This window comes from Pinus tabuliformis, chromosome 4_2, assembly GCF_031772625.1.
Source record: "Pinus tabuliformis cultivar Carrire ecotype Pingquan chromosome 4_2, CPIR1, whole genome shotgun sequence".
NCBI lineage: Eukaryota > Viridiplantae > Streptophyta > Pinopsida > Pinales > Pinaceae > Pinus > Pinus tabuliformis.
The window spans coordinates 1,123,946,045-1,123,968,537 of record NC_142304.1 but is presented as its reverse complement, the minus strand read 5'-3'; the positions used below and the strand labels follow the sequence as shown (position 1 = coordinate 1,123,968,537).

The 22,493-nt window shown below is 32.8% G+C and overlaps 1 protein-coding gene across 1 annotated transcript in view; it reads left to right on the top strand.

The window, feature by feature from the left end:
• LOC149173612 (subtilisin-like protease Glyma18g48580) overlaps positions 1-12,689 on the top strand; it is a 46,502-nt gene extending 33,813 nt beyond the window's left edge. The window contains exons 13-23 of the mRNA XM_089426754.1: positions 2,785-3,099; positions 3,757-3,854; positions 4,866-4,963; positions 5,091-5,273; positions 7,350-7,461; positions 8,501-9,044; positions 10,674-10,771; positions 10,897-11,142; positions 11,562-11,673; positions 11,777-11,990; positions 12,136-12,689. Coding sequence (XP_089282880.1) covers positions 2,785-3,099; positions 3,757-3,854; positions 4,866-4,963; positions 5,091-5,273; positions 7,350-7,461; positions 8,501-9,044; positions 10,674-10,771; positions 10,897-11,142; positions 11,562-11,673; positions 11,777-11,990; positions 12,136-12,689 — 2,574 coding nt within the window. The remainder of the gene's footprint in view (positions 1-2,784; positions 3,100-3,756; positions 3,855-4,865; positions 4,964-5,090; positions 5,274-7,349; positions 7,462-8,500; positions 9,045-10,673; positions 10,772-10,896; positions 11,143-11,561; positions 11,674-11,776; positions 11,991-12,135) is intronic.
• Positions 12,690-22,493: the final 9,804 nt, after the last annotated feature.

Genomic DNA, 22,493 nt, shown 5'->3' with positions numbered 1-22,493 from the left:
GTTTTCCTTTCCCTTGTAGACCTTCTCAGAGCGACTGGTTGCTGAACTGGTTCAGAAACTTGCTCTGGTTCAGAAGCTTCAACGGCTTCCTTTGTGTCTTCAACACCTTTGTCTCCAGAAGTCTCTCCTTCCTTTCGACTGCCACCAAAAGATCTGGCCTCCAACTGAACTCATTGACTCGGCGATACCTGTTCCTGTTCAATTCTTTCAACATTTGATTTTAACAAAGAAGATTCATCAAATGTTACATCTCTACTAATAACTATCTTCTGCAATGTAGGATCCCACAACCTATATCCTTTCACTGCATAGTCATACCCAACAAAGACATAACATTTCGACTTTGGATCTAACTTTGAACGTTGATTTTTCGGAATCAGAGAATAAGCATCACAGCCAAATATCCTCAAATGAGAATAGTCACAAGACTGACCTGTCCAGACTTCTTCAGGAATTTTACAATCAATTGCTACTAAGGGTGATCTGTTAACTAAATAACAAGCAGTAGATACTGCTTCCGCCCACAACTCCTTTTGCAAGTTAGCATTGCTGATCATGCTTCTGGCTCTTTCCATAAGAGTCCGATTCATACGCTCAGCAACACCATTTTGCTGAGGAGTATAAACAGCAGTTTTGTGTCTAACAATGCCCTCATCCTTACAGTATTGTTCAAATTCAACAGAAGTGAACTCACAACCATTGTCAGTTCTTAGACATTTAATAGATTTGCCTGTTCTTTTGTCTACCATTACTTTAAATTGTTTAAACACATTGAATACATCAGCTTTCCTTTTTAGCAGATAGACCCAAACTTTACGAGAATAATCATCAATGAACGTTAAAAAATACAATGCACCTCCATATGACATAACAGGGGAAGGCCCCCACAGATCAGAATGAATGTAGTCTAAAACATCTTTACTATTATGATTGCCAACTTTAAATCGCTGTTTACACTGTTTCCCATACACACAATGTTTACAGAAATCTAAATTCAAGGATTTCAGACCGGGAAGAGATTTACGTTTCATCAGTATGTGAAGACCTTTCTCGCTCATATGACCCAAACGCTGATGCCACAGACGAGTCCCTGCTTCTTCCTTTTCTGACGCAACCGCTGCTTCACCGACCTGAGTACTTCCTTTTAACCTGTAAAGATTCCCGACCTTCTCTGCCTTCATAACCACAAGGGCACCTTTGAAGACCTTCAAGACGCCATCCTGACCTGTAAACTTATAACCATCTGAATCCAACACTCCCAAAGAGATTAAATTTTTCTTCAAATCAGGTACATGTCTAACACTAGTTAATGTCCTAACTGTGTTATCATACATTTTAATCCTGATATCTCCCATCCCAACAGTCTGACATGACATATTGTTACCCATAAACACAAAACTACCGTTTACATTTTCATACGAAGTAAACCAGTTTCTATGTGGGCACATATGATGCGAAGCACCAGAGTCTAACAGCCAGCTATCAAAACTCTGAGAGACATTACATTCAGGTGAAGTTTCATCTATCGTACACAAATCTTCAGCAGATAAAACTTCATCTACAATACCTGAATCAGCCTGATTCGCTTCGTTCTTCAGGTTTTCGGATTCCTTCCGTTTCCAACAGTCCTTCCTCAAGTGTCCAACTTTACCGCAGCTCCAACATTTTACCTTACACTTTTTGCCATTCGATTTCGACCTGGAAGTTCCCCTTGGTTTGTCTCCTCTTTCCTTTGAGCGTCCTCTAGCAACCATGGCTTCTGATGCAGTTGTATCAGTGCTGGATTTCCTTCGTACCTCTTCAGACAGAAGAGCTCCCACGACTGATTCAAACTTCAAAGAATCAGCAGAGCTGAAGCTGATCGAGGTTACGAAGTGATCCCATGATTCAGGCAGAGAACACAGCAAGGTTATGGCTTTATCTTCTTCCTGTATTTTCACTTCCATATCTGTTAATTGACAAATTAGTGTATTAAAAACATTCAAGTGTTCTGCAACGCTTGAACCTTCTTTCATTCGAAGACTGTATAATTGTCGTTTCAGATAAATTCTGTTGGTTAATGATTTTGTCATATAAAGGTTTTCAAGTTTTTCCCACAAACCTGACGTCGTAGTTTCTTCAACGATGTTGAAGAGAACTTCATCCGCTAGACATAGCCGGATGGTACTGAGAGCACGGGCATCCAAGTCCTCCCACTCTGTAGTAGTCATGGTTGTGGGTTTCTTAGTAACCCCATCCAATGCCTTGTGCAACCCTTGTTGCACAAGCAGATCCTTGACCTTCAGTTTCCAAAGAGCAAAATTGCTCTTTCCGGTGAATTTCTCCACCTCGAATCTTGCATTCGACATCTTGGCCATTTTCCCTCCTTCCTAGGATTTCAGGTTTTTAAAAAAAAAAAAATTTCCCCCTTGCAAACCCTTTTGTTTTCCGTGCAAATCCCTTGCAAACTTGTTCTTCTACAAAAATTTAAAAAAAACAACTACAACACACTTTTCAATCTCTGCTGCTATCTTTAAAAAACTGAATTTGTGCTATCTTTAAAGAATATCTGCAAACTTTAAAGAATTTCTGCAAACCCTTCCATTTTTCTTTAAAAAAAAAATTCTGAACAAATTGCTGAACAACCTCTGCTAACTTTTTAAAAAAAAACTCTGCACTGCTGCTCTCTTTAAAAAAAAAAAAAAACAAATCTGCTCTGCTGCTCTCTTTTTTAAAAAATCTACAAACCCGTTTTTTTTTTTTTTTTTAATTTCTACAACAAAAAAAAACGATACCCGGATTCAGGAAACGCCGTCCACAGGACAACACTGTCCACAGCAAGACCGGATTCAGCAAACAATACCCAGATTGCAAACGGATTCAGGGAAACGATTGCAAACGCTGTCCACAGCAAGGCCGGATCCAGGGAAACTACTGCAACGCCGTCCACACAGGGAAACACTACTGCAACGTACCCGGATTCAGGGAAACACTACTGCAACACCATCCACACCGTTTCAGCCTCAACGCCAGGGTCACACCGTTTCAAACTCAACGCCAGGGTTCTTGCTGTCCACGCCGTCCTCAGAAATTCTGCCCGTCCTCAGGAATAAATCACGGGTTTGATCACAGGAGATTTGTCCAGGCTCTGATACCACTTATTGAGTTAATGACAGAGAAAGAAAGAACACAAGAACAAAATGAGAGAGAGGACCAAGAAAAATAAACTGAATATGAATCTATTTCATTCGATGATTAATATCCTCTACATGACATTCGATATATTCATGTATTTACCGTTACATAACCAAAAACTATTCGTTACAAAGAAAACTGTACATAACTAAAAACTAAACTACGGTTGAAGTTCGTTGTCAAACTAACATTCTAGCCACTTTTTAACCATCTCTACAATTCCTCTAAATATATTTTTCATTTCCTTTTAGTTTTTTCCTTTTTTAAAACATATGGGTGAAAGATAGGTTAGTGGGTATTAGGTATGAAATGATTCTGTCAGAAATATGGGTTGTTAACTATCACATGAAACTCTGGTAAAGTTATTAGTTTTAGTATTTTTAACTTTATTTATTTTTAAATATATTATATAAATATTTAATATATAAAATAATAATTTAATATATAAAATTTTAAAATATTTCATTTACCATTATTTTTTAATAAATTTATTTTATAATATTTGATCATAACTCCTTTTTAATTATATATATATAAAGATTTTAACCAAATATATGATTCAATTTGTGTTGTTTCCTGCAGTCTTATATAGTGTACCTGGGAGGACAACATAACGAGAATTTGCCATACGGACAAGTGGCGAACACACATTATAGGATTCTGGGATCAATACTCGGAAGGTAATTGAATAAATTGATAAATTTTAAAATATTGCGTTAAATTTTTATATAAGACTATTTTAATATACAGTTTGTTTTTAAATATTTATTTTAATTTAAGAGTTAGTTTTATTTATGAATCAGAGGTTTTTGTTTTAATTTAAGAGTTAATTTTATTTAATATGAATCAGAAAAGTAGTTTTATTTTTCAAAGATATAAATAAAATTAATATTTTTATGTTATTGTTATTTTAGGTTATAAATTTTGTTTTATTCACATTTAATTTAATTTTGTTCATATTATTTAAAAGGTACTGTAATATTTTTCTTAAAATGTAAGTTATTTTTGATAAATAATTTGGTTGTAAATTAAGAAATATTTTGGAATTTTTGATAAATAATTTGGTTGTAAATTAAGAAATATTTTGGAATTTGATTTAGTGAATCAAATTTATTGTTTTATTTTTATTTCTTTAAAATAAAGTTATTTTTTATTAATAAATTGATCAAAGACTGGAATCTAATACACAAAAAAAGAGTTAATTGTTTCATCTACCTTGTAACAAATCCAAAAATAGTCTCAAAATCTACCATCACAGTAACAATAACTTGAATAGATAAACTTAATTCATAAATAACCCATAGCATTGCCAACTAATTGTTTCATCTACCTTGTAACAAATCCAAAAATAGTCTCAAAATCTACCATCACAGTAACAATAACTTGAATAGATAAACTTAATTCATAAATAACCCATAGCATTGCCAACTAATTTAAAACTAGTAGAGTAATATAATGTAAAATACAAGGTATCAGCATGTTCTTCTTCTTGTTTTTTTTTTTCAGAAGAAAAAGTTGTATAGTATTTCTATTATATTTAAAAATGATCAGTATATACATATGAGCAAGATTATATCCCAGCATAGTATTCTTGTTATTGTTATATGATATAAATGTTACAAGCTTTTGAATCTGGTATTCCTGCTTATGAATTGGGCTCTGATAAAGAAGTTTTAAATGAAAACATACAGCAAGAGAGGAGCCAGAGAAGCCATCTTCTACTCATACACCACCTCCATTAATGGTTTTGCTGCCATTCTGGAAGAAGAGCACGCTGTCTCTCTATCAAGTAACATACTTAGCATTAAACGACCCTCTACAGTTGTTGCATTGAATGAATGGTCTAACTTGCAAACACATGGAATTTTGGCTATCTGAATGAAGTGGTCCTACTGGTTTTGGGTGTTGTGATTCAGAACACCCGCAGGTATTGTCTGTATCTGTCAACAAAGTCGGCAGTCTGCAGACAACTCACTCATGGGGATTCCTCGGCCTAGAACAAGGAGCGGGAGAGTCTGAAAATGAAGAAATTCCTGAGCAATCGCTATGGAAAAAAGGAAAGTTCGGGAAGAACGTTATCATTGCTCACCTGGATACAGGTACCCCTCAGAACTATTGTTGTAGATGAAAAATAATCAGAAAAGGGATGCATGAAATGTCAATGGCATGCATTAACAACGTTGTTATTCTCTTCTCGTTCAAATCTGGTTTAAATTATATTAAAAAACAAGCTAATAGGTGAGACTGTTTTGTATTTTTTGGGGTTTCAGTTTATATTGGATTTTTACCATCAACCAAGTAAAACTTAAAAGTTAATATAAATTTTAAAAATAAACATGAATAAAATTTATAGAAGTATTAAAATAAAATATTAATATACTTTATATATCATATAGAAATAGATATAAAATATTAATATACTTTATATATTATATAGAAATAGATCTGCTTGCTTGTTATAATAGATATATAAAAATAGATCTGCTTGCTCGTTAAAATTTTATTATAGATTAATATTATCATATTAAAATAGTATGTTAATGTTGATTTCTGATCATCTACTAAGCCATCTCAATTTGAATTAAAACTACCAACTCCAAATTCTTTGGTGTAGTATAATAAATATCATGACCCAAATTCTTTTCTATGTAGATTTGTTATAAATCTAGGCATATAACTGATTACAAAACTTATATATGTCTGGTAATGTATATATGAGATTATTATCTAATTTCTAAAATTGAGTTACATCAATGTTATTGTTTTTATTTTTTTGGTTTAGCTTTTCAGCTTATGATAATATGATTGCCAAGCTTTTAATGGAACAAATGAAAATAACATCAAGCAGTTTATATAATTTCATACCAAGAAAGTAATGCATTAATTCACAAAGAGCATCTTGAACTCAAACATCACTTGCTTGGATTCATGTATAATTTTATAGATATTATAGTTAAACATAAAATCATCTACCTAAAATATACAAACAGAGATCTTGTTGGTTTTACATATAATATTGGTTCATTTTGACATAACAGAACCATGCTATAGAATATTAGTTTTAATTCTTAAATACTAAGATTAAGAAATTTTTTCAAACTATATAATATCTTCATGAATTTATAAGCAAAATTTATGTTTCTTACAGTTTATGTCTACTTCAAGCCTAGGTGGTTGTTGCACGTAGGGTTCTCCCTTATTGTGATCATTGAAGATCAATTTCAAATCCATTTAGTGAACTACCCACTTATAATGTGCTATCAATACTAACAATATTCCTATTGTATCCTATTAAGTAATTGATTATAATTTTTCCTGATACTTTGATCCATAAAAATATGTACCATGACTACGTTTCAATCCACAAATCCTAAACTTAGGAGTTGTGCATTTCATCAACATGGATCATCTTTATAGAAATAAATAGTGCTCTCTATTCATATTTAATTCACTACTAGTACTCATACTTGCACCTTATCATACCTTGTTCAAACTATATCCTATACATTTTTAAAGGTCATTAAAAAAACCTTATCTTAACTATCTTAAACTATATCTAACACATCTTAAAATTTATGAATACTTGAATTTTGATTACTCAATATTGAAAATATTTTCCATATAATTAATGCTTCCCAACATGTCATGAAAACAAAACATTACAAATTAAACAAGACAGCCTGCACACAAAATAATAATACAAAACGCAAAAACTAACTACATATTGTAACAATTTTCTTCTCATTTCCCCTTATAATAAGTTATTAATAATCATAAATTTTCTAAACATAATAAACTTCAATTTACTACATTTTCCTAAATCAAAATCTACTCTATTTATTAATCATTTCCCCTTTAGGTTATTAATAATCATAAATTTTCTAAACATAATAAACTTCAATTCACTACATTTTCTTAAATCAAAATCTACTCTATTTATTAATCAAAATGCTTTACATCCTGCATGCTGGTTCAACTACAATGTCTTTTAGGAAACGCACAAGGTAACTACTTAATACAATATAAATTGAAACTGAACTCATATGCATGCCTAAATGAAGCATTGATTTTCTCAAGAAGAAATTATAAAGACTAATTCATAACAGGTTTAATAAGACATTACTCAAGTTAATTCATTTGATTTATGTTGTTAACGTTATTGTTGTTATGTTAAGGAGCATGGCCTGAATCTGCAAGCTTCAGTGACAAAGGTTTCGGGCCCGTTCCTACCAGATGGAAAGGGATCTGCCAAAATGGCACAAAATTCACTTCAAGGCAATGCAACAGGTGGGCTGACTGATATACGTGGCATGAATCAATGTATTTTCCAAGTAGTTTTAATTGGTAAAGTCCAATTGTATCATCTTTTATGAGATAGATGATGAGTCCAATCGTGGAAAGTTAAGAAATACTTTATGTTCCTTGTTGTTTATGCATTATTTTGATGTTCCAAACATATAAGGACTTTCCTCTATTTAAGAGGGAAAAATTACTTTGGTTTTTCAAATAAAGGATGACTGTTGAATAAGGGAAAAAGTCATTTCCAAGTATTTTGAATTTCTGATCTTCATTTTCCCAGATCAACATATGGAAGGTTGATAGGATTTTCTATCATTAAATTCTTTCCAACATTTTTTATCCAAAGGGTTTTTCAGGTGCATATGAATTTACTAATAACTATATGGAAGTAGATCTTTGGTTTTTTAGGTTGACTCAAGTATTTATAAAATTAAGAGTTTTAAAGTGGTTTAAAATTGATGAAAGAATTTTTTTTTCAAAGAAAAAGATTATAATTTCCAAGTTACAAAAATTATATTTTTGTGGACTACCTTCATGGATACACGTTCCAAAGCTTTAAAATATAGATATAGATTTTATACTTCTTTTTAGAGGTGTTTGTATGAAGTAGTACAGTTTACTGAGGCTTTTCCCAAGCACTAGTACAGTTTGTCTTTCATGCAAGGTTTTGTTCCACTTTATGTTTTTTTTGGATCAATTAAAAAATAACAATACAACTTGTTTGGTGTGCATACTTTTTTATTTGATTTTGTTGTATTCTTTGCAATCTGATGTGATTGTTATTTTCAGTTTATTAAATTGAGAATGAAGAAGAAATTGCAACATGTAGATTGGACAATATGCTCAAACTCTTTATGCTGGATGCTTTGTTGATTTTTATAAAACCCAACTCCACTATAGAACCCCTGTTACCTAGATTGGTAAAGAAAAGCTTTCACACCCAAATAGGGATTTGATTGGAAATAAGGGCGCTAAACTTTTCTTTAAAGGATCAACATTTCACTCACCAAATTGTTATTTGCACCAGGAAATTGATTGGAGCTAGATACTTTATCAAGGGATATGAAGCTGTATATGGGCATCTGAATCTGTCTCTATCAGGGGAATATCGTTCCCCGCGAGACAAAGAAGGGCATGGAACGCACACTCTGTCCATAGCGGGTGGGAATTTTGTGAGAAATGCAAGTTTATACGGACATGCAAAAGGGGTTGCAAAAGGAGGAGCTCCCCATGCCAGAGTTGCAACATACAAAGCTTGTTGGCCTAGCTTGTTCGGATATGCTTGCACTGCTGCGGATATGCTTGCAGCATTTGATCAAGGGATACATGACGGTGTAGATGTTTTCTCTATTTCTGTGGCATTTTTCCCTGACCCAGATTATTTTGAAGATGAAATTGCCATTGGAGCGTTCCATGCAGTCCAGAGAGGAAAAATAGTTGTCTTCGCTGGAGGAAATTTTGGTCCAGAAGGTGTTCCAAACGTGGCACCACGAATCATAACTGTGGCAGCAAGCACTGTCGATAGGGAATTCCCTTCAATCGCTACTCTTGGAAACAACACGACATATACAGTGAGTATATTTTATTCCTTTAAATTTGTTGAAATTAATTTGATGGCAGATTTTAAAATTATTTTGGTATTTAAATTTGGTTATATATTTTAAAAATATTTTGAAATTTATGGGAAATTTTCATCACATTTTTAAAATCTACCATTAAAATAAAAATAACAATTAAAATAAAAATGTTTTGGAATTTGTTTACAGAGTCTTGGATAGACATGTTCAGCTTTTGTTAAGGCACTAGGCACTTTTTGATGTCACTGTTCAATTCCCTAGACATAATGAAAATATAATCCTACTAAACTTATCAAAAAATATCTTAAAATTTATATTTTAAATTTAAATATCAAATTCCTTAACATGAAATTTTTAATAAATTTAATAAAACTAATTATAATAATTTAAATATTTTATATAATGATTTAATACTTTCAAAACATTAACTTACATTAATCCTTCCTTTCCCTTTTCCAAAAAACCCTCACCCTCTTCCGCTTCTAATTTTCTCATGATACCCCTCACCCTTTTCCAATTCTAATTATCTCATGATCTTCCATCTTTGGTAGCTTTGAAAAATGTTTTAATTTTTCATTATGTTCCATCATATTTGTATTGAAAATTTAATCTTTACTATGTTGTGAAAAGATGTCTAAATATAATTTTTACAAATAAAAAAATTAATTTATATGGTATTTTAATGATAATATCAATATTATTATTTTAAAAGTTAATAAGGTTAATATTTTAATGTTATTAACTTTTCACTATGAATTTAAACTTTTCATTTTTCCATCATTTTCTTCATACAAATTTTTATTTAAAAATATGATAAATTCCATCACTAACTTAGTGGTCAAAGCCATTGTAAACTTTATTCATAAATGACTTACTCTTCATAACCCTCAAACTTCAATTATCTATGAGCAACCTAAAATTTACAAAAACAAAAATACACTCTTGTTAGCCCTATAGTAAATTGCAGAAGAGCCCTCACTTATGACCTAGCTCATTCTCTAGATGATAGAATTTAACAAAGTTATTGATAAAACTTCTTTGTTGGTCAAAGCTTCTTTTGGTTTCATTCATAAAATTCATAATCTTCACTTTGAGGTTGATAAAACTTGTTTGTTTATCAAAGCTTATTTTGATTTCATTCATAAAATTCATAATCTTCTACTATTTTAAAAGCAAATTTAGAACCTCATTAAACTAGGCTTATCATTTTTATTAAAAGAAATTTATTTATATCAATTATTTATATTCTAATAATCAACTTTTATAATTTATTAAATCTATTTTTTTGTGAAAGCATTATAAATTCAAATTATTTTTTAATTTATTTATTTAAAATAAATAGTGTTTTATATTTTAAAATATTTGATAAAAGTTTAATGAAACAATTTTAAATTAACTAATAATTGGAAACACTTAAATTGTAAAACTCATAATTAAAATTTGTGATTCCAACCATTTTTTTTTTTTCCGAAATTCTAATTACATTGCTCAAAAAAATTCCAAACCTGTAACAAATACTACATTAAATATAAATATAAAACAACATTTAGGGCATTAAAGTCAGGATATCTGATCCCTCATAAATACTTAGATACTCTTTTCTATGTTTTTGTTTCATGGCAGGGACGAAGTCTGTCCCAATTCCAGTTACCAAAGAACAGACTCTACCCTCTTGTATCATCGGTGAATGTCAGAGCTCCAAATACAAATGAAACCGCTGGGTATGAGCTACATGCTTGTTAATTTTCATTTTCAATGATTATTATTTTTCCAAGAAAGAGTACCAGTTCCATCAGTGAAATTATACACAGTGGGTGTTTTCGTTTTAATGAGAATAATATTGCAGAGAGCGGTGCTTCCTGGGAGCTCTAGATCCCAGAAAAGTTAAAGGAAAGATCGTTGCTTGCCTCAGCGGTATCAACGACAATATTGAGAAAGGTGAAGCGGTTCGTGCGGCAGGGGGAGTAGGTATGATTCTCTGCAATGGAAAGCAAACTCCCCAGCACGTCGATTTAGACATTCATGTACTGCCTGCAACAAATTTGAATGCGTCTGCTGGAACAGTAGTTTTTCAATACATTAATTCAACAAGGTAGGTTTTCAGGGCAGTTTTTAATTCCATGTATTTTGATTGCAGATTTTGATGGCAGATTTTAAGAATATTTCGAATATGATGGATAAGAGTGATGTTACTCTTATTTATTATAATCTAAAATATTATTTTAGAATTAACAATAGAAACAAAATTTCGCTCCCCTTAATTTAATTACAGATTCTAGAAATATTTTTGAATTGGATAAACAAACAAAAATAATTTACCTCATTTCTATCGATCATATTCATTAACATTATGGATGTTTATCTAATTTCAAAATATTCTATTGATCAGATTCATTGACATTACAGATGTTTATCTAATTTCAAAATATTCTTGAAATAGGTTGATTAAAAAGGATTTTAGTCCGTTAAAGAGCTTACATGATAAATTGCAATTAAATTATGCACAATCAGGTCCCCTGTGGCTTCCATTTATTCAAGGACTCAGTTAAATATAAAGCCAGCTCCGGTGATGGCAGTTTTTTCTTCTCCTGGGCCAAATCCTATTAGTCCTGACATACTCAAGGTTATAATCCAATTCCTGAAACATGTGTTTATATCATAATATATCAATTGTAAGGTACTGCAATTTCATGCAAAGAAAGTTTTTAATTTTTTCTCCAATGCAGCCTGATATCACAGCTCCAGGGGTGAACATTCTTGCAGCATATTCAGAAGCAGCACCAATAACTGATCTTACCTCTGATAATAGACATGTACCTTTCAATATATTTTCTGGCACATCTATGGCCACTCCACATGTTGCTGGTGTTGCAGCCTTATTAAAACGACTACAGCCTCATTGGAGCCCGGGGTCCATCAAGTCTGCCCTTATGACTACAGGTATACGTGTCTAACCATACTTAAGTCATTTTAAGCAGGGGAGATTTAGGAAGGCAAACCCCATTTTGTTAAAATACAGATTGCCAAACAAACATCTATATGCTCAGTTACTCTCCCTTTGACTGTGCACATTATTTTCTTTCAGCTAAAATAACAGACAACACCAAGGGCAGAATTAAGGATTCGTCCCTGCAAACAGCCGGTCCTTTCAACTATGGCGCGGGTCATGTTAATCCAAATGGGGCTGCAGATCCTGGCCTAGTCTATGATCTATCAACCAGAGACTACAATAGCTTCCTCTGCAGCTTGAACTATAATTCAACCCAGATTAAGGCCATAACAGGGAAGGTATTCTCTTGTCCAGCAGGTGAACCTAAGATATATGACCTCAACTATCCTTCTATCAGTGTCTCAGACCTGAAAGGGTCTGTGACTGTGAAAAGAACTGTGACAAATGTAGGAAATGGACCTGCAATTTACAGAGCAAAGGTGCAGTCCCCTGATGGAATTTCCGTTTCGGTTCAGCCTCAAGTGCTTCAATTTTCAAGAAGTGGGGAAAAAAAATCATTTAATGTGGCACTCAGAGCTGTCAAGAGTTCTGCAGGAGAGTATGTATTTGGGTCAATTACATGGGTAAATAGACACCATTTGGTGGCAAGTCCAATTGCTGTCAACGCAACATCGGTAAAGACTTCTTAGAAAATCCTTTGAGTCATCAATGAACGAGCTGTAGACATTGTTCCTTACCGGAGGGATTATGGTTAGGAAAAATAAGAGAATCCTTCAATGCTGTTACTTTCAAGGATGAAGAAATTCATAAATGTAGATGTTGGACATATCTACAGCTGGTTGGATTCACTTGGGAGTAATATAAAATAATTTATATATAAATTTTTCAGTTTTTAAATATGGATTTTTATATGATAGGATGGGATGGTGTTTGATATTACGTATGCAATTGAGGTTAAATTTTATTAAAAATATTAGTTTAAAAGTAAGAGATTGGTTTTCCATAAGTAGTTAAGATATGAAGAGGTTAAAAATATGATTTTAATAAATTATCCCACATTATTTCAAATAATCGTATTTTATTTATTTACATAATTTTATATATTAAAAATAATAATTAAATATTAAGTAGAATTAGAATGAATAACTTAAATATTAATGAAGCTAATATTGTTGTAATTATATAATAATGGTTAATAATGGTAAATTAATGTTAATTACAATATTGCTCTTAATCTTTAAACAATCATCTTAATCTTTATTAATCATGGTAATGGTCCTCTTTGACCAACAATGGTTGACCTTCTTAAATCATTGTCACCCTCTTTCACCATGATCAACCTCCTCAATTACTTCAACCTTTTTCATAATATTAATGTAGCATTAACAATAGCATTAATGTAACATCAACCATGGTCAACATCAATATCACAATGTATCAATGGTCAACATTAATATAACATTGTTTGTTAGATGTAACATTACTACATTGTTACATTAACGTTTGGTTAACCCTTTTGAACCTTAGTCAACCTTATCAACCATGATCAAATTCATCAACTCTCTTCAAGTATGGTGAACCATGTTCAACAAATCCACCCAACCAGTGTCCTCCATTAACTCGCACAACCACATTAGTAAATGTGGTTGATATAAGTGGATATACAATTTTTTCCACCTTTTATACATCAATAAGCATATGAAAATGACACAGACTTGCCTATATCAACCACATTTACTAATGTGATTGTCCTAATATTTACAAAGAATGATGATATCAACAAAATCTATGTTATATACACTAAATACATCAATAAGCATATGAAAATGACACACCCCTGCCTATATCAACCACATTTACTAATGTGAGTGTCCTAATATTTACAAAGAATAATAATATCAACAAAATCTATGTTATATACACTAAAATAATACTTATATACCTAAATATTAATTATAATTAATATTAATAACTTAAATCTTAGTTAATAAAATTGAAACTAAGTTAGTTACACATATATGTAATTATTTTTAAATATTTAAAAGTGTTTTAATTTTCTTAATTAATCTTTATATAAAATGTGTTTAAGTATTTAAAATTTTTTAATTAAACTTATGAAAATTTAAATTTCATAGATTAAAAATATTTATTATAAATAATATTTAAAAATTTTGAAAATTAATACATTTTTTAAAAATATAATTTGTATATTTTAAAATATATTTATATAATTAAAAATAATATACTTTGAAGAGTTAGTTTAATTGGTTGAGTTTTAATTGCTAGAACATTTTTGTTATTTAGAAGTTATTTTCTCTTTACATTTTCTAGTCTTTAGTTGAACTAATAAGAAATAATCCTTTCAAATGAATCTGCATAATACAATGTGAGCATAATTTTCACCCATCTCCAAAATATTTAAACTACATTAAAAAAACAATTATAAAATAATATTAAATAAACAAAATACAAGATAAAACTTAAAACTATTTTCAAAAGTAACAAATTAAATTGGTAAATCTCTATTCAATCTCAAATGGGAAAATTTTATTTAAGCTCATAGATGTAAAAAAATTATAAAAATTTGAATTAAATAAAATTAATTTAGGATAATATTATAATATTTAAAGATATATAAATTTTATTAAATTTGTTAAAATATAATTTTATTAAGTCTTTTTATAAATTGAAAAGTAATATCATTATGTTTCATATAATTTAAATATTTATAAATTAATAAAATAAATATTATTATATTTTATATCATTTCAAAAGAAATTTGAAGTGTATATATATATTTTAAAACATATTTTAACAATTAATAGCATACATAATAAAGTTTTTGTGTTTTGAATAGAAAAGTTAATCTTAGGAAAGTTGCAGCTATTAACGTTGAGGTACAGAAGTTGCTTAGGACATAGTTCATCTATCATGTTTTTTTGATTGAATGGGTTTCAAATCTAGTCCTTGTTGATAAACAACAAGTAACAATTAGTGTGCATCGATTTTATGGATTTGAATAAATTTTCTTCTATAGACAATTTCCCCACTTTGTTTATCAATTAGGTTATCGATGAATGTGCTGGAAATGAAATATTTTCATTCATGGACAGCTTCTCTAGATATAATTAAATAAAAATTCGTCCTCAGGACCAACATAAGACAACATTTATTTAACCCCAGGGCACATTTGCATATATAAAATTCCTTTTGGCCTTAAAAATGTTGGGGCTACCTTTCAACGGGCCATGTCCTATGCTTTCCATGACATCAAGCATATAATTGAATCATATTTGGATGATTCAGTTGTTCGCTCTCGCAAGAGAGTGGAACATCCACAACACCTTCATTTAGTCTTTGAGAAGTCATTACTGCAAAATTTGGTTGAACCCTAATAAGCGTGTTTTCGTGGTTATTGTTAGTCCTTACAATCTCCTAGGCTAAAAAGGAAATCGAGAAGAGTAGCCTCAAACCACTTCAGCGGAGTAGCTTGTCATACTGAGCATGAGAGGGATCTCTGTAAGTCGCTTATCAGTGATATGACTTTAAAGCAAATGAATTTTTGGCTAGATATGTGTATTTGTTTTTTTGTTAATGAAAATTTTTGGTTTTAGGGTTTGGAGCCACAAATACGTCAAGGTTGTAGGAGTGCAGGAGAAAATATGAGAAGGAGCTAGATATCAGAACCCATGGTGTATTTAGAATATTGTCAGTGTAGTATAGACGAGAAAATGTAGAAGAAACTAATGAGCATAAGTAAACATGATTTCATTAGCTTAGGAAGACATAAACATAATAACTATGAAAACCAGATAACAGAGCTTGAAAAACAAGAATTTTGTATATTTCAATGTAAGGCATCCATAGAAACAAGAGATATCATGTAGATAAATATGTTTAAACCATTAGAAAACAAATAGAATGAAGAACAAGCACCATGAACTCACTGGGCTAGAGTTACTTGAAAATAGCTCCAACCTGTCTCTGTATTAGCTAAAAAGATGATTACATGCAATCCTCCTTCACGAAAAGTTCAACCCTTTTCTCCTGAAGAGAAATGATATATATATATAGACTCTCCTAGACCACTTTCCCACCTTCAGAATTCAAATTCCTTGGTGGAGGAACTGACTCCAATATTCTCTCAACCAACAGGTGAGAGTGAGAAGGTGAAACTCAAACACTTCATGGAAAGTTTGTTTAGGAGTATCCTTCCTTTATGAGGCCTAATAAACATAAAAAACAACCTATGATGTACATTTATTCATGCCTACATCACCTAGCCTCGAAATTAGTGCCATTACAAAGAGAATCTTGACTTTGACTGAGTCAAACTAGAAACTAGAAATTTTACACAGTGGAATTTACAAATTAAAACATAGAGAAGTGCATAAGGGCAGCGCCGACTTTGAGCTGATTTTGAGGTGCCTTCCAGGGATCGAAATGAAAAATTGAGAGAACGGTGAACTAGCCCTTCAAGTCTAGTTTCCAGAATAGTTTGAATTTTTTTAATTTTGACCATGGGAATGCCTTCCAAAATCCATTCTCCCTAGGTCACTCCCTCTGCACAGTGTGTGTCACAAAAGGGTCCAGAATGCTAGTTTTTTGCCACTTTTTTGCATTTTTCTCCAAAACTAAGCCACCTCTGCAAAATCTGAGCAAATTTATTTTTAGAGGATGGCAAGAGCTTTTCAAATATGTAAACATTCACTGAAATAGATGCGTGAGGAAAAAGCGCAACACCTTCTAGAGCTGCTGATTTTCTGAATTTAGCTCAAAAATTCTCAAAAAACAAAGAGTGCTCAAACTTTGCTCAAAATCTGCTGGAAGCTGTAAAAATATGTTTTTTAAACCTTCATAGATGCTTCACCAAGCATCTCCAAATTTCCCTCATCCTTTTAGTCTTTTCTCACTTCCTTGAGCTTGTTTTTAAGTTGCTTTACCTTGACATTGGCGATCATGTTTTGAGCCTGATAGTGGTGTGCCATATGTATAAACAACTAATTATCTCTATTTTCCTTCTCAAGGAGCTTCTCCAAGTGTTCGTTCACCCTATTGGTCCAATACTTCTTGTCTTGATTGACCTCAAGAGAAATTCTATCTTCTAGGTCCATCTCTTCATTCAATAGGATGTGTTTTTCCTCTTCCTGCAAAACTTTCTTTAGGCCCTTTGTTCATGGCCTTTTCCTCTTTCCTTTCCCTTTTTATCCTTCAGGATCACTTGATTCTATGATTTATTTTCCTTTGCCAACCCTCTACAATAAATTGGCTTGTTATTTCTCCATGATAAATTCCTTTGCTTTGAGCTGACTATTCTCCTGTTCAAGGAATGAAATACATATTTTTCTCTTTCCATATTGATTGTAAGCTCCTTGATTTGATAGTATTTATCTCTAATTATCTGTTGCATGCTTGAATTCTGATCCTCTACCTCTGAATCAACTAGCTCAAACTCATGCTCAACTATGTCTTTATCTTTCGCTACGAGTCCCTGCTTTATCGATGAAGAAGGCTTGGCCCCTCTCTCTCCATGAGAAGAAAACGCAAGCCTCTATCCTCTCTTGTACACTTTAGTCACCTCAGGCTTAGGTATTTGAGTTTTCTCAACTGATTTTTTAGAGGACCCCACTTCCATTTGTTGTTTTGGTGTGCTAGAGGGTTGAGTTGCTACATTGGCCTCATGCCATTTTAGGGCAGTTTCTAGAAAGGTTTCTCAAGTCATGCCTTTCTCTGCAAGTTGGTGAAGGACTATTGTCTAAATTAGACTATGATGAAACAGGCTTGGGTAGTGCTTCTTGTTCTTAGTTTTTATTTCCTCTGACATTTTCGAAATGCTCCTGAATAGGTAGTTACACATGCTGAGTGGCTTCTGAAAGGTGAAGTGCATTAGGAGGTGGAAATGATAAGAATAAAACCTGGAGAATCTCCCTTCACATGTAAAGAAATTCATGATAATCTTCATCAAATGGGAATATTTCTCTAATAAGTATTTGAAAGGCATAGTGTGATCATGTTTTTCCCTGTATGGTGTTTTTAAGAAAGGCTTGTAGTATTCAAGATCTAGGTTCATTCCCTTGAACCAATATTCACCATTATTCGGTAGCCCTATTGCAACTGAGATGGAGGCCACTGAAAAAAGAAACTCAACATCAATGATGACATCACTTTCACCCTTCAACTAAGTTCCACCCAATCTGTTAACTATTCCTAAAAACCTACCTCACTCACCCTTTTACAAAACTCCAAGCAATGTACATCTTCAAAGCACTGTTTGATGAAAGGATAGGAGTTGATTTCATTACAATTTGATGGCTCATATCCGAGGATATTCGCTCCTTTTTTATTTCTTTTCCTCTCTGCTAAAGATTCTGCCTCCATGATGACAAAAAACCCTAGCAGCAGGCAATGAAAAAAGTGTGAGGTATGAATGAAAATGAAGTGATGTGAAGGTGGATTTTGACAAAATGATAGAGGAGGTTTGAAAGAAATGGATATGAACTTTGGAAGTTGATGAAAATGAGTGAAGAAACAGTGGAAGAATCATTTTCTTGCAAGGAGGAAAACAGGGTTTGTAATGAAAAATGCCCAAAAGCCTCTAAGAATGAGCTAGGGTTTTACTTTTTGAGAGATAAATCTTTGTTTTGAGTTGGATTGAATGGTTAAAATGGTTTATTAAACATGTATGCAGGTGTAGGGAAGCATTTTACATGTTTAGAAACCAAAAATAAAAAATGGCCATTATCACCCTGTCATTTCCCATGAAAAATTTCACCACAAACCCTAATTTGAAGAATCATTGGCATGAGATGATTTTGAAAAGAAAATGAGGGAGAATGATGGTGTACTTACTTGTTTCTTGGCTTATAAATCATTGAAATTAAGTTTGCAAGCCAAAAAATGGAGTTTGGGAGAGATTTGGGCATTTTCTGGACACTCTGTCTTGTGCGCAATGCTTTGTTCCTATGCGCAGTGTCGACCCTCTGTGCATAGCACCTTGTTCCTGTGTGCAACGCCTCAAGGTTTTCTTCAAATTTGCCTAAGAAATTGACTTTTTCTCTCTTTTGGATGGGAGAGCTCGATTCTCAAGAGTGAATAGGAGGCAAATGAACCAAGTTTGGGGGCTTTTGAGTTTATATAGGCAAAATTATTTCTCTTTTTGAAAAAGAAATGGGACCCACAAACCTTTAAAAACTGATTTTTCACTTTTGAAAACAGAGTTACCTTTACAACTGTAACCTGAGCTGCCTTCTCACTTTCCTGCGTGTTGGAACTTCTTTTTCTGGAACTTTTTGACCATGAGAACATGATGAATGTGTGATAACTCACAAATCAATACACAAGAGCTTCTTGTCATGCTCTATTCACTGCTAGATTTATTCATGAAAATGATGGACCTTGGAAACCCTAGCGACCTAATGGATGACCTGAAACTAAATGGGATGATGTTGATGACTGACATGTTTCTATTATGACACCTCCATAAAAATGTGATAGTTGATCAGCATGAGTGAATTTCCAAAAGACTGATCTCGTTTCTAGACTGACCAAATAGTGACCAAATTTTGTTTTGCAAACCTAGTGACATAAAAAATTTGATTTTGATAGCCTTGACAAGCATAGTAAAAGCACATTTGATCCAAGTGACAGGCTAACAAGACTGACACTAACATTGGATCCAACTGGGGATGGCAACTCCTTAGAGGTGTCAAGAACATCGTAAACCAAGTAGCCTTATCCATTGGGCAATGGAGTCAACATGGATGAAAACAGACTTTTGACTTAAAATTGATTGACCTTCTGACATGAAAAAGACTGAAAAGTGAAACAAAAACCAAAACAGTAGCTGACCCAAGAAGCCTTAGGGTCTACACTTCAAGCTTCAAACTCCAATGACAGCCACCTATTGTTGGAAATAAAATATACACCAGTATATACAATGATGATGAATTTTCAGGACCTTTTCCAGACATAGTAGTGCTTGAGAAGCCTAACATTGGTCGATCCTCTTGAATAATATGTTCCATCCATTTCTTCCAATAAGAAATCATTCTTCCCTCTGAAAGTAGAAATTTTGTAAGGTCCCTTCCATAAGTTTTCAAACTTGCCATGTTTTCCCTTTTCTTCATTTCTAGAATCCCGCCAAAGAACCACATCCCCTAGATTGAAATTGTCTTCCTTGGTCTTGTGATCATAAATCGTTTTAATCTTCTCCTTGAGTTTGGATGTGTTCTGAAGAACCTCTCCCCTTGTCTGTTGTAAATGAATCATCTGATTTATCCTTCTTTTCATGTCATTAGTCTCACTATCTAATGCTTGCAGAATTTTCATGACCGGGCCAACAAGATATGAAGGAAACACTGTATCAATTCCATGCACCAGCTAAAAAAGGGACATACCTATTGATTTTTTAGTTCTGACCTTGTCCACCCACAAGGAATTTATGAGATTTTTAAGTCAGTTCTTCTTGTTCACCTCTAGAACCTTCTTAATGATGTTAACCAAGGATTTATTGGAAGATTCAACAAGACCATTCCCTTATGGATGATAAGTAGTAGAATGTCCTAGCACAATATGGTATTTGGCACAAAAGTCCACCATTCTTTTTTACTTGAAAGCAGCAGCATTGCCAATAATTATTTTGTGGGCAAAAAAATCTAGACAAAATATTAGACTCAATGAATTGAATGATGACAGAATCAGTAGCTTGCCTGGTTGGGATTGCTTCAATCCACTTCGTGAGGTAGTCGGTGGCTGTCAATATCCATTTATGTTGTGTTGAAGATGAAGGATGGATTTCTCCAATGAAATCAAGACCCCACTGCTGAAAAGGAGCTGAAATTAAAATGGACTATAATGGTAATGGCAAAAGCTTTCTCTTTCCTTGAAAAATCTGACATTCATGGCAACTCATGATTATTTTGTATACATTAGAAAAGAGGGTGGGCCAATAGAAGCCAACTCTTAAGATCTTGTTTGCTGTAGTTTTCCAAAAGTGATGACTGCCATAGTATCCTTTATGGAAATCCTTCATGACATCCTTAGCTTCATTTTCTACTAAACAATTTAGTAGCACACCACCAGGATCTTTCCGAAATAAAACACCATCTAGAATACAATATTTTGAAGCCTTCAGTTTCAGTGATCTAGCTTTACCTTTGGGGACTTCCGGTGGAGGATTCAAGTGCTGTAAGACATAGAGAATGTCGGAATACCAAGGTGAGGACATAAACATATCCGCCACCTGTAGGAAAGGATCGTCTTTTTCTTGTTATTTATAAAGTGCAGCAATCAAATTGATGTCTAGTGCATGTAGATTTGATTCAGTCATAAGTTTAGCTAAACCTTTTCCTTTGATGAGACTTGTAGGCTTTATCTCCAAGTCATATTATAGCATGGCTGCAATCCACTTTCCTCTTCTGCCTTCAGGATCTATCTGCACAAGAATTTCTTTCACTGTTGCAGTAGGAACATAAGCAATCATGTGAGAATGCAAAATATAAACTCAGAAATCCTTGAGAGCCTTCAACAAAGCCAAGGCATGCTTTAATGATATCGTATCTTAGTGTTGCATCTCTTATAGTGTGACTAAAAAACTCTATGGGTTGCTCATTTTCTGATCTTTCTTCTGCATTAGGACTGTTACTAATGTATGCTCAGATGCAAAAGAAAAGATGATGAAATTTGAAGTGTAATATGGACTAGTAAAAATAGGTGCAGTAGATAATGCGAACTTCATTGCATGAAATGATTTGTTAACCTCTAAAGACCACTTCACCTCGCTATCCTTCTTCAGCATGTTTGTCATTTCCTTTAAATTCTCATCTAGATTAGGAATGAATCTTCTTAGAAAAATGATTTTCCCATTGAAAGATTGAATCTCTTTCTTATTGAATGGCCTCCACTCTTGTAGGATCAATGTGGATAACATCTTTAGATGTGATGTGTCCCAATAGCTTACCTTCTTCCATGGTGAACAAACTCTTCTTTGGGTTAAGTGAGATGAAATTTTTTTTGCATTTCTGAAAAACAATTCTTAAATGATGTAAATGATCTTCATCAAACTTTGAAAACACTATAAGGTAATCTAAATAGATAACCAGAAATACATCTTTTTCATTTACGAAAGCTATGTCCATAACCCGCTGAAAAGTAGCTCCTGCATTCTTTAACCCAAAAGGCACCTTGGCATACATGAATGTACCCCATGGCGTTGTGAAGGCTGTCTTGAGCTAATCATCCTTGTGTACCAAAATTTGGTTGTATCTGGAGTATTCATCTAGCAATGACATACTTGAGGACCCAACTACCCTTTGGATTATGTGATCCATCTTGGGCAGGGGATAATTGTCTTTCAAGGACACCTTGTTCAGATTTCTAAAATCAATACATAGACGAATTTCCCCAGTCTTCTTTCTTACCAGAACTAGATTAGACATCCATTCAAAAGAATGAATAGGGACTATGATTCCATACTTATAAAGCCTATTTACCTC